Genomic DNA, 12,876 nt, shown 5'->3' on the forward strand with positions numbered 1-12,876 from the left:
TGCTCAGGACCTAGAGAGAAGGCAGATGGGTTGAGAAGTGTATTTTGAAAACATTCAGTTTCTTTGCATTATTAATCTAGAAGGAGCCATCAGAAGATAGGTACACTGGGGTCATGAAGGGATGGACATGGTCCGCCATAATACTCAAGTGGGCTGTGGTGTTAAAGATCATTTAAGGCGCTCAAAGTGTAGCACAGAAATACCCCCACATCATTACACCAGCAGCAGCCTGAACTGTTGATTTGAGATATCAGGTGAGATCAGTTTGTCGTGCTGTTTACATTAAATTCTGACACTACCATCTGAATGTTGCAGCAGAAATTCAGACTCAACCCAGGCAACGTTTTTCTGTTTTTCTGTTGTTCAGCTTGCAACTAAAAGCCTGATTTTTTTTTCTGTCTTTTGCTGATAGAAGCAGCAGTTGTTTTGCTGCTGTAGCTCATCAACATCAAGGTTTGACATGCTCTTCTGCATACCTTGGTTGCAGTTTGGTTGAGTAGTTATTTGAATAACTGTTGCTTTTCTATCAGCTCAAAGCAGTTTGGCTATTCTCCTCTGACCTCTTCTTTAACCAAAGAACTGCTGCTCACTGAATATTTTATGGTACTTTTTTGTACTATAAATTTCTTTGGGAAAATCCCAGCAGACTAATAGTTTCTGAAATACTCAGACTACCCTGTCTGGCAGAACCATCCATGTCTTGGCCAAAGTCACTTAAATCCCCTTTCTTCTACATTCTGATGCTTGGTTTGAACTTCAGCAGATCGTCTTGACCATGTCTACATGTCTAAATCCACTAAGTTGCTACCATGTGATTGACTGATCAGATATTTGATTTAATGAAAAGTTGAACAAGTGCACCTAGCAAAGTGGGACTTAGTCATAGGTGTAAGCATCACAGCAGTACCTGAGGATTGAATACGGAGAAGAATAACTTTCTTTTTTTTGTCTTTTACAGCACATAACCCCTTTTAAAATATGCTGCAGTAGTCTGAAAACTGATGAAAACCATGAATCAACATATGGGTATTACCTGTGGAAAGACTGATGTTGCAGAAGTGAAACAGAGCAAGCAGAGGTTTCATTAGAGGCATAGCTAAGTATTTTGCAGTTTGGTACAATTTGCACACTGTGGGTGCACCGTCACTCCCACCTCGTGCTGTCAGGGTTGGGAGTGATGGGGATGACAGCTCAGTGGCATCGTCTTGTCACTGAATAGTAAAATGCATTGTTTATACAATTAAAGAAATTGTTACAACAGTAGGAGTGGGAAAATCTGAATTTTGGTACATGCTGAGAAAGAAAGAAAGCACTGGTGAATTCAGTAATGCAAAAAGACTTGGACGTCCACGGAACACAGTTGTGGTGGATCAAGCCATAAAATCCCTAAACCCTAAAAGCCATAAAAATGAACAATACTTTCTGGGAGGTAAGCATATCAACATCCATATCTACCATAAAGAGAAGATTGCATTAAAGTAAATACAGAGGATTCACTGCAAAGGGGAAGCCACTCATATGCCTCAAGAATAGAAAGGCTAGATTGGACTTTGCTAGAAACATCTAATAAAGCCAGCACAGTACTGGAAAAACATTCTTTGTACAGATGAAACCAAGATCAACCTCGACCAGAATGATGGCAAGAAAAAAGTATGGAGAAGGTGTGGAACAGCTCACGATCCAAATCACATCATCTGTAAAACAGTGTGATGGTTTGGGGTGTATGGCTGCCAGTGGCACTGGGACACTAGTGTTTATTGATGATGTGACACAGGACAGAAGCAGCCGAATGAAGTCTGAGGTGTTCAGACATACTGTCTGCTCAAATCCAGCTACGTGCAGATGAACTGATGGGAGTCGTTTCAGGACATTATGTCACCGGGTTGGTTGGTTGCGGCTAATAAACTTACTGTTAGGTATTTTAGTACCATGGGAGCATTTACTGGATATTGTTTTATAGTGACATTATACAGGAAAACTCTGTCATTCAATAAGGCCCCTTTGTTTTAGTTATTTTTCTCTTTGACCCAAGAATTGATGTGTGAGAATCACAGGCTGGTACAAGGTTGAAATACCACAGAGATCACTCCCTCAGCTACATTAGTTTCTAAATCTCTTAGGAGACGCCTGTTGAGGCCAAATGGTTTGTTTCAGATTTCACTAATGTAAGAACTCTTTATTTCGTGCCTTGAAAATATGTCGCTGAGATAATCATAATTGTAGCTGAACTGATAAACTATACAAAGGGTGCTTCTTCACCCAAGGGCAGGAAGACGCTCCCTTATCTTGGTCTGTACTGGTTTAAACTGATAATCTGCTGACTCATGAATTTTTCCCTCTATATAAACTGTTGTACTTGAGAATAAAGTTGAGTCGATTTGGGAAGACAACCTGAAGCAGTCTCTGTTTTCTTGTTCTCCCAAGCTGCTCCCGAGCTCGTACTAACACGCTGAATGGCATGCTTGAATGTTACTTGAGAATATATTTGACTGTGTTACAGATTAAGGTACAATCTCTGCTGATAGACGCCCACGCCTCGGAGAAAGCCGATCCACGGATTAGGCCCTGGAAGCCGTTTCCTTCACTTACATTAGTTAACATCACTTTAAGGGGATTACATTTGTGCTGCCCCACTTGCTGCAACAATGAGTTTTATGTTAAGACACTGAGGATATACTTCCACCTTCACTGTCTGTCTCTTTGGCAGTAATTGACTCGTCCTATTTGGCTAGCAGCACTGAAACTCCAGTTGTTAGCTGTAATGTCCAGCTTTGTAAAGCACTTTATAAATGAGGACAGTGTGGAGGAGAGCCCGTTTGAGTCACCAGACCGACAAGCTGCAGTCCGACACTCCAGCTTTGCCTCGCCAGGCCGGGTGTACTGTGTGCCCTTGCTGAAAACACTTTGAAATTTATTAATAAACTTCTGACGACAGATTCAGATTTGACTTCAAAACTGCTTGTCCTGTCTTTAAAGCTTGTGCCTTCAGCAATTTCATCACAAATGCTATTTTTGAACAGTCTGAAGAAAATATCTGGCTCTGCTGGCGAAACACTAGAGAGCATTAGGTAAGAAAGCCACAACTTTTTTCTCCCAGCTTACTCCAGAATTCCTCTCTCTCTTCGGACATCCAACCTTTGGGCATATGCACTGACAAGAACATAATAATAATGTTACCTTGTAATCTTGTAATAAATATTACAAATTAAACATTAGTCTTCTTAAGTCTTTGGACTGAGATGATCCCTTTTTCATTAGTGTACATCTTTCACTTTAGATTCTGTCAAAACTGTGTTTTCTAAGACTGGATGAGGCCATTTCTTCTTTTTTTGTGTTTGGCCATTGGGTAACTTCATCTTTCTCCAGCAGTGGTCAACCTCACACTTTCCACATATTTATAGTCTTGACACTATTACAGTCTTTTTTAATAATTTTTAATGTACATCATTTGGATACTTTAAATCCTATCGCTAACTATGCACTCTGAAAAGAAAAAGCTGTAAACTGGCTTATAAAAATCTATAGGTTTTCTGGTGTTGGCTGGCAGTAGTAATGGAATAGGTGACAAAACACCCAGTCACCCACTTTTCAGTTATTTATTTGTAAAAAATGTTTGGAATCATGTAAGATTTTCGTTCCACTTCTCACGTGTACACCACTTTGTGTTGGTCTTTCACGTGGTCTTTCAATAAAATTGATTCATGTTTGTAGCTGTAATGTGACAAAATGTGGGAAAGTTCAAGGGGGCCGAATACTTTTGCAAGCCACCTTATGTTGTCACAGAGTTTTCGACATATAAAAGGAAGAACAAGGTGTTTTTTTTTCAAATGGTGCAACAGCGGCAGCACACTCTAACACATGCTCAGTTACTCTCAAAAGAATAGTCAGGCAGGAGCTACTGTTTGACCAGCGGATCAGCCAACATGCCAGTGGAACTGAAAGGGAACATTTTAGTGACAGGGGCCAACAGAGGCCTTGGTTTGGAGCTGGTGAAACAGCTGGCAGAGACGACAGGACAAGAGGCTCACATCTATGCCTGCTCCAGAGAGCCTGAAGGAAGCAGAACTGAGGTGAGACTGTTACACATAAATGCTTCTTGTGGTTCTCACATCAACTGCTAGAGCAACCCTCACATGCACACATGTGAAGGTTGACTGTGTATCATCTGTTCATTTCACTTATTTTACTTATATAGTGCCAAATCACAACAACACAACTTTGTATTGTAAATAAATTGTTATGTTGTTATTGTCAGCATCTGCAGATAACTTTATCATAACATCATCTTGTAATTATGAGAATACAACATAAAAAAAGTCATGAAAGTATGAAGAGGGGTCCATTTTCATTTTACAAGGCCTAAGCTAACCTAATAGTCTAAAACTAGTCAACAAATTTGGTATAAACATCTTTCATTTGGTTTCAAAGTGTGACGGTGTAGCACGGCTAACTCTACGGGGGTCTGGCTGCAAAACTTCTCTCGCAGGCTCCATTTTCAGCACAGAAGCAAAAGATGTAGCAAAGCTGTTGAAGGCAACTTGATATGTCAGTTTTGATCACTACGAAACAGTGAAAAGTGTATATAAGGTCTGCAACAAATCGGTGTGCATTAGTTGTGTTCTCAATTTAAGTGTTGCTGCATTCTCCGGGTTGTTCATTTATTTCCCTTCAGTCACAGATTGTTGGACAATACATTTGCTATTGACAGTTAACATCTTAACTGTACATACACGTTCTCCTTACACTGTTGCTTTGGAATCTGGAATTCCTGAGGACAAGCCTTAGATTTGTATGCACATCAATCATTTCTGTTGTGAGTCACTGGCTATAGACGTGATTTCATGGAATAACAACATAAATATTTATATATATTCTTTCTGTTCCCTTCAGGCACTGAGACAGTTAACCACCCGACATCCTGGAAAGATCACTATAATCAAGCTAGGTAAAAACAATCCGCCTTCATTTAACTCTGCATACACTTCCAACACTATTTCCAAATGTGTGCTGAAACATTTCCAATTATGACACTAAAACACTGGAGGCTCACAGACAGTGAATTCTGGAAGTGTTGCTGAGTCTATGCACTGATTTCTTACTTACAACTTAGTTATTAAAATCTGAGAACCTTCCCACTACGGGTGCACTCAGGTTTTTGATAGTGCCTTACTTTAATCTCATCAGGCCTCTCACATAATAATGGAAGTGTTGAAATATTCACTTGAGAATCTGAGATTCAAAGGCAAATACATACATAGAAATGAAACCTTTTTTTTAAACTCATAATCTTCCACAGTTTTTTTTTGACATTCAAAAGACCTTGGTCATTATGATTTGTATTTCTATACATCTACCTGTAGATGTTGCAGATGAGGAAAGTATCTCAGCTGCTGTGCAGGCTGTGCAAGATCAGATCGGGGATGCTGGGTTGAATATCCTTATCAACAATGCTGGTATTAGGAAACCGGCCTTGTCAGGAGCATTATCTGCTACCAAGAAAAACGACATGATGGAGGTGTATGAAACCAATGTGGTTGGACCATTTACCATTGCAAAGGTTGGTTTGTTCTCTGCAGACGTGGGAAGTACAAATACTTTGTTACGCAAGTAGAATTTTCAGGTATTTGTGCTTTGAGTATTTCATGTTCTGAGAACATTGTACTTTCACTTCCCAGATTTTTACCCAAACACCTCTACTTTTTACTCCTTACATTACATTTTTGAAACAGACTCATTTCTTAGGTTTAACATATTTGATGGGAGTTTCACATTTTTATTTCACATCTTTCATTTTATTTTATTTTTTAAATGTGCTATAATTTCACACATGTAAACTGTAAGTTTTGTACTTTCAGATGTTTCTTCCACTCCTGAAAAAAGCAGCACAGAGGGATTCTTCTGCAAAGGGCAATGGTATGTATCTGTTCTTTCATGTTATGTTGAATGTAGGATACCATCATTGGGAAAACACTCAGTGGAGTGAGTACATACTTATGGTTTCATGCTCCATCTCACTGCAACTGTGACTAGGTTATTTGGTCAGAAGGTCAGTGATTTGATCCCCATAACTTTGAATTATAAGCAGGCAAAATAATTAAGCCCAAATGTCCTGTGTGCATGACAAGCAAAATTCAAAGGCACGAAATAATGTGTTGTAAATGTGTGAGTGGTACCCCGGCTTGGCAGTACAGGGGTCCATTTGAGCTTTCATATTAAAGTAATGGGATTAGCTTGCCTGATAAGAGTTAATATGAGATTATATCCAATTTACAAAAAGCTGAGTTGAAGATTTGCCTAGCTGCAAGTTATCCACCTCCTAAAGCCAGTTCAATTCAATTCAATTGCCAAATCACAACAATGGTTGCCTCAAGACACTTTATATTGTAAAGTAAGGACCCTACAGTAATACATAGAGAATCCCAACAATCAGACAACCTCTATGAGCAAGCGCTTGCCAACAGTGGGAAGGAAAAACTCCCTTTTCACAGGAAGAAACCTCCAACAGAGCCAGGGTCAGGGAGCAGCGGCCAACCAATTGCTGCAACTGGTTGGAGATGAGTGAAGGAAGACACGACAAAGACACCTTGTAGAAGAGAGACAGAGTAACGTTTAAATGGCGATTATTTTGTACCGGAATGGAAAAGTAAAGTGTGGAGGAGAGAAACAGCTCATGATCGGCATGGACACGTATGGCTGCCAATGGAAGTGGGTCACTGGTGTTTATTAATTATCTGACTGCTGATAGAAGCAGCAGGATGAACTGAGAGTACAGGGCTGCACTCTGCTCACATTCAGACTAATGCTGCAACAATGAGCAGACGGAGCTTCATAGTGCGATCCAAAAACCCAAGATTTGCTCAAAGCAAAGAAATTAAATATTCTTCAATTGTCAATGAATGAAAGACATTAATACAACCGTTATATCCATCCATCAAGCCACTCCGGATCTTCTGGGGGCACACACAGTTTGTCAGCAGAGAGGTGTAATCTTGCCAGATCCTTTCCTGAATAGGACTAGAAAATACGACAGAATATGCAGAATTCTAGACAGTTATACTTAAAGAAGAGTGGAGCGTTTTCTCTGCATTAATACATTTACAAAAGTAAATAGATTTGAATTCTTTCGCAGGTGGATTGCATCACAGAACGTGTTGGTTGGTGCAGGTTCAGAGATGCAAACTATCCTCACACACACAGTTCTTTTCGTTTCCCAGTCATGATGCTAATCTGTTTGTCCCACTTTGTCTTAGATAATAAAACTGCCTGCAGCTCAGCCATCATCAACATCTCCACAGCTATTTCATCCATAGAGAAATGTCCAGAGACCTTCTCAGCAGCACAGATGTATCCTTATAGAATAAGCAAGGTACTGTTAAAAAGAATCAAATATCCTGACTTTCTTCCTAAACTTGTTTATTCTGTCTGTGCTTATCTTTTAGAGTTTTTCTTTACTAACATTTTAATAAGTAACTGTGATTCAATGACATAGACCAGATTCAGTGAAAGGAGCTTGACACGCAGTAATTAAAGCATCATGTGGTTCAGTTGTTTGGCTTTAGACACCTGTATTGATTAATAATTAATAATAATTTCAATAAGTGTAATACTTATATGTTTGTATTACGCTTAACAATAAAGAAATGTGCTGTTTCTCCTGTCATCAGGCAGCACTGAACATGCTGACTCGCTGTCAAGCCGAAGACTTCAAGACTCACAATATAGTGGTGACAGCCATACACCCAGGCTGGGTCCAAACTGAGATGGGAGGAGAAAAGGTGACGTGATGAAAACTTTAAAATACTTTATTCAGTGAATACATTTAAACATTATGGTTTTCCTTTAAACAGCTTTCATATGAAACAATCACATTTGCTGAAACCCACCAAATCTCTGTTACAGATTCCAGAAAGTTCTTTTAGGTCAAACAAGTACTGTGCTTATGTAAAACCTTATATCGTTGTACGTTTCACTAGACAAGCGTAATGTAAGTCCTAGCATTACATCACTGCTTGTACTAGCTCTGAGATTTATACATTTGGATGCATTATTGTAAGTTCAGGGTAAGTAAGAGCAGCTTAGTAATAAAAAGACAAACACAGCATGAAACACTCACCGATTCTGTTTTCTGATTTATTTTTGATAATCCAATTACATTTTACATAATATCAATGTTGATATGAGATGAAAGTGCTAACAACCACACCACGACCATCCTTTTCTCCAATAATGATCATTTTAAATCTCTAATCTTGAAACTGCAAACAAAAATAAACTTCATTTTTAGCGTTTAGCTTGTTAGCCTTCCCCATATTAGAAATCATAAAGCTTGTTCTGATCCAGCCGCTTCCTTTCCAGTGACTTTCTTCTTTTGTGTGTCTGTTGTCTCCCACAGGCTCCTTTGACCACCGTGGACAGCGTACTTGGCATGCTTAGTGTGATATCGTCACTTAGCAACAAAGACAGCGGGATGCTTCTGGACTGGCAGGGCAACACCATCCCCTGGTAGCCGTCATGTCAAAACCAGGCTAATAGACAATGTTTTCAGGTTAAAATTCAAATGAGAAAAAACATACACGAATATAAACATAATAAAGCATTGAGGAGGAGATTTTTTTAATTAATTTTATTCTTTTCTTTTTTTTTAACATGTACTAGAAGCTTTCTGCAAACTGAACTGCTGGCCACGGTTCACCAGAGAGGAAATGAAATGACTTCACGATCTATAATCTGGCCATGCTTAGAAATTTGTCTGTTTTCATTGCAGGGAGACAATAATTTCCTACAGTGGAATAAAATTTAATCTGAAATTTCAGACAGTATTATATGTAAAGATTCATTAATCATATTAACATCTCTATAAGCATTTCAGCCAGTAAGCAGAGTTTATAGTTTGGAGGTGGCATAGAAATGATGGTATACAGAGAAAATTAGCACTGGAATGAACAACATTTGAACTTCAGATGGTTGTTAAGGCGTCTGTGTTGTCTTTCACAAAGGCTGTGGCTTCCAAATGCTCTGTAGTAACAGATATTATTATAAACATGAGTGCTAACAGCTGGGGAAATAATTTTACTCTACATGTTTGCTTCTGTAATAAAGTGATAAACCGGTTTTGTTCCCAACCTGTCACATTCCCATTAGTCTTTCCTCAATGTCATAAAAATATAACGAGACAGTTTTCCTTTAACCTTAAAAAAAAAAAAAGAAGATCTACTAATTTTCTCTTGCCGAGAGAGAAATCTGATAGCTGACCACGTGTAGCAGACTGAGACCTTTGACGTTTATACATAGAACTGAGATCATCTTTGGTTATTAGGAAATTATGGCAAAACAGATACCTGTGCAAACTGCCTGCATTTTCTCAGGTAATTCCAGTAGTGAGTCTGACACTACGTATCATTTTCAACTATTTAATAATAAAAAATACACAATATGACGAGATCAGAGAAAAGGAAATGCAGGTTTAATTGCATTTGCTGTCTTTAAACTCTCATTCCTTTTGACTTTTACATGCCTATTAAAAAATACATACAGTTTTCAAAAATAAAATAAAATTAAAATAAACATCTTAGATGGCGTGGAAATAATCGCATCTGCAGTCCCGCACCTGCACGGCTATGTCGGCATGTTTTGGCAGCAGCGTTGTGTGCTCGGGGGGAACCGGATGCAGAGTGGACAACTCAGCAAGCCTCAGACGGCTCAGACACACACGGCGTGCTCCTGTGTGGGGTTTGGAAAGTTTGCCTGTATTGGGGATGGAAAAGCATTCCGACATTCGACAACACAGAGTCATACATATCATCTGCAATTTACACATCCATAACAATAATTATATTAGGATCGAGAATCAGAGCCATATTACATTTTAATTATACGGTATAGCAATATGACAGTTACTGATGTTCTGTCTAAAAACTACAGTTATGTTCCCATCTTTTCTTACGTGTATGCACTGCAAGTGCTATAGTCTTCTTTTTTCTGATTTTCTGAATACATAGGTAACTTAAATATTTACACTGATTATTTTACAGCCTATGGCCCAGCCCACTGACGAGAAAATGTTTTTTTTTTTTTTTGTCTAGAATAAAAAGTGCAGAGTGGAAATGGGATGAAATGGTCCCAGTGAAAGGCAGCACAGGGAGGAAGCGAAAGATGGGAGTAAAATTGGTGCTCCCGGTCCGAAACAGGGTCCCAGACCCCAAGGACAGGATCACTCAGGATTTCCATGCATGCCAGGACTGTAAGAGATAGCAAGCCTCATCCTGTAGAGGCACACGGGACTCCTCACACACCTGAAGGGTGTTCAGGGTTTTGTGCAGCACTTTGTGATCCAGCAAACTCCAGGTTCTCCTAGTTAGTGCTGTATGGGGTACAGAGGGTTGTCTGCCCAGTGTTACTGCGAAGATTCACTGCTCCGAGGTTCTGGAATATTTCAGTCACTGTTTGGTTTGTTTTCCTCCTCCCCCTCTGCCTCTACATCACTAAGAGCTGTCCCAGAACCATCCTTAAATGCTGAGTACACCCTGCAAGCTCCCTCACCTTCTCTGTCATCTCTCTGGAGGCTCCAGGGGAAGGATACTGAAGTGCTGCTGTCTTCGTACTGATCACAATGTCTTTGAGTTTTTCACAGAGGCTGTTGCTGCTTTGGGCTACCCGTGCCCTCACTTCTGGAGATTTGGCCTGGCGTGACAGCGTGTCACCAATGAAGACCAGCTTGTGTGCGCTGAGAATGACAAACTTGCTGTGTGCCACAAATATCTTTGGTGGCTGGTTGGAGTTGACAGCAGTAAAAAAGGCATCGATGGCATTTGTCACCGTGGTGACGTTCTGCTCGCATTGCTCTTGATAGAAGAGAATAAGCTGACGGTCACCGTGGCACAACTTGGAGGAGGCGGGGCCTCCAGAGCCGTTCTGGGCCAGGTAGTTTGCCAGAGAGTTGTGTACGGATGGAACCCAACCGGTCATGTCGTTGTTGATTGGCCGGCTGACCTCCTGCTCCAAACGCTCAAACTGTTTAATCTGGAAGATGATAAAGAATGAAGACACAGTTAATAACTAGAATCTGCAATGACAAGTTAGAATTTCTTTCCGTTGTTTTAAATTGTCCAACAAAAGTCCTCTCTGAGATTTGTGCCTGTTCTGTTCATACTGACCTACTAAATACTAAAGCTCTGGGTTGAACAAAACACTAAGCCACCAAACTCTGACAGATTTTACTTTCTAGAAAAGCTGCCACTAAAAACTCGTACTGTTTTCTATTTCAGCAAGCAACAGCTAAAAGTGAAAAATCACATGTTGGCCAACGCTGCTGGCTGCTGGAGCAGCAAGCAGTCCTGCTCAGTTAGGGCCTTTCTGTGTGACATTTGCTCTGCATTTTCACGGCCCTCCATAACTCTGGCTTACAAATCAGGGAGGTTAGATTAACTGATGAGTCTAAATTGCAGGCAGAGAGTGCACAGAGTATAATAAATAATGAATAATTAAATGAATGCAGGCTGTAGTGTAAACAATTTGGAGCAATGGCGTTTGCTCTGAAATCTGGGTTGTGTTCGAAGCTTGTGTATGAAGCGCCTTGAGGCGACTTTTGTTGTGATTTGGCGCTATATAAATAAAATTGAATTGAATTGTCGGTTTCCTTTGTTCATTGTTGCCATGTGAAAGTTCGCACTCCCACCTCCAGTGGGTCGCTTGTAGTGATGAATCCAAATCCAAATCAAAAGAATTTCATACACAGTTCAAAGCTTTGTAACAAATGTACAGTGTGTGTGTGTGTGTGTGTGTGTGAGCTGGTGTTGGAGGTCATTTGTCCCTCAGTTATTAAGAACCACTGAAGCAGTTTATTTGTTTACTGTTATTTGGTCTGACTTTGTCAAAGAAATGTAAGAACCAGTAAGGCACAGTGAAGGTAGAGGTGTAGCGTAGGAGACAGGAGGCAGCTCGCGAGGAGAAGCAGATGGTCCACCGAAGCTCGGTGTTTTGATCCTCAGCTCCTCCGGTGTCCTCACACTGAGGTGTCCTACAGACACGTACCTGCTGCTGCTCCAGCTGTGTCTTATTGTTTCGGATAATGTTGCCTTTCTCCAGCAGCTGTCGTTGGTTCTTCTCAAACTCTTCCTTTCCCTGACAGATCAGCATATAGACACACAGTTAGTACACTACATGTACACCCACCCATAGAGACACACACACCACTCAATCTAAAACACGTCTTTGTTGGTGACAAACAGGAAGTGATCGATCAGTGCTGGAGCACCATTTTCCCTCTTATATTTTTCTTAGTCTTGCTAAAATACTTGTCAGAGACTTCTTTGATTAGAAAACGTGTAGTACAGTCTTACAGCCTCACTTGTAATGTTTTCACTGTTTAATGAGCATTTGGTATTTTTTCCGGAAGTGTTGTGTCAAACAATGTGACATAGTAAACACAGTAAAGAATAATTCTTAAGTCATGGCTGTGTAAGTGGTCAGAACCAAAGTGTGATCAATTCAATTCAGTTTTATTTATACAGCACCAAATCACATCTGTTGCCTCTACCCACTTTATATTGTAAGGTAAAGACCGTACAGTAATACATAGAGAATCCCAACAATCAGTCAACCCCCTGTGAGCAAACACTTGGTGAAAGTGGGAAGGAAAAACTCCCTACTAACAGGAAGAAACCTCCAGCAGAACTGGGCTCAGGGAGAGGTAGGAATCTGCCATGAGCCCAGTTCTCTCTCTGGTGGAGAGACAGTGCTAACGACTGCACCACTGTGACACCCATAAACCACAGAGCGTTTTAGGAAATGGAGAGCAGCTGCTCACAGAAAACTCAGATTCATTCACACGCTTGTACCAGTTAAAGCTGCAATTACAGAGGAGACTTTTTTTACGCA

General features: G+C 40.2%; 2 protein-coding genes across 5 annotated transcripts in view; one reads left to right on the top strand and one right to left on the bottom strand.

Moving 5' to 3' along the window:
* The first annotated feature begins 3,817 nt into the window (after window positions 1–3,817).
* Window positions 3,818–9,108, top strand: zgc:158868. The gene is made up of 7 exons (XM_004556247.6): window positions 3,818–4,070; window positions 4,891–4,945; window positions 5,361–5,557; window positions 5,856–5,913; window positions 7,251–7,366; window positions 7,665–7,775; window positions 8,393–9,108. Exons 1-7 carry the CDS (start codon window positions 3,924–3,926, stop codon window positions 8,504–8,506), a joined length of 798 nt encoding a protein of 265 aa, XP_004556304.1. The 5' UTR covers window positions 3,818–3,923; the 3' UTR covers window positions 8,507–9,108.
* bcar1 (BCAR1 scaffold protein, Cas family member) overlaps window positions 7,787–12,876 on the bottom strand; it is a 47,775-nt gene continuing 42,685 nt past the window's right edge. For 3 of the 4 annotated variants that reach the window (XM_004556249.5, XM_004556250.6, XM_004556248.4), the window contains exons 7-8: window positions 12,031–12,120; window positions 7,787–11,019 (exon numbers count right to left, since the gene is read on the bottom strand). In XM_004556249.5, the coding sequence (XP_004556306.1) occupies window positions 10,474–11,019; window positions 12,031–12,120 (636 nt within the window). In that variant the 3' untranslated portion in view covers window positions 7,787–10,473. The remainder of the gene's footprint in view (window positions 11,020–12,030; window positions 12,121–12,876) is intronic. The other variant, XM_076886159.1, reaches the window with a different exon arrangement.

Source organism: Maylandia zebra, linkage group LG7, assembly GCF_041146795.1.
Source record: "Maylandia zebra isolate NMK-2024a linkage group LG7, Mzebra_GT3a, whole genome shotgun sequence".
Taxonomy (NCBI): Eukaryota; Metazoa; Chordata; class Actinopteri; order Cichliformes; family Cichlidae; genus Maylandia; species Maylandia zebra.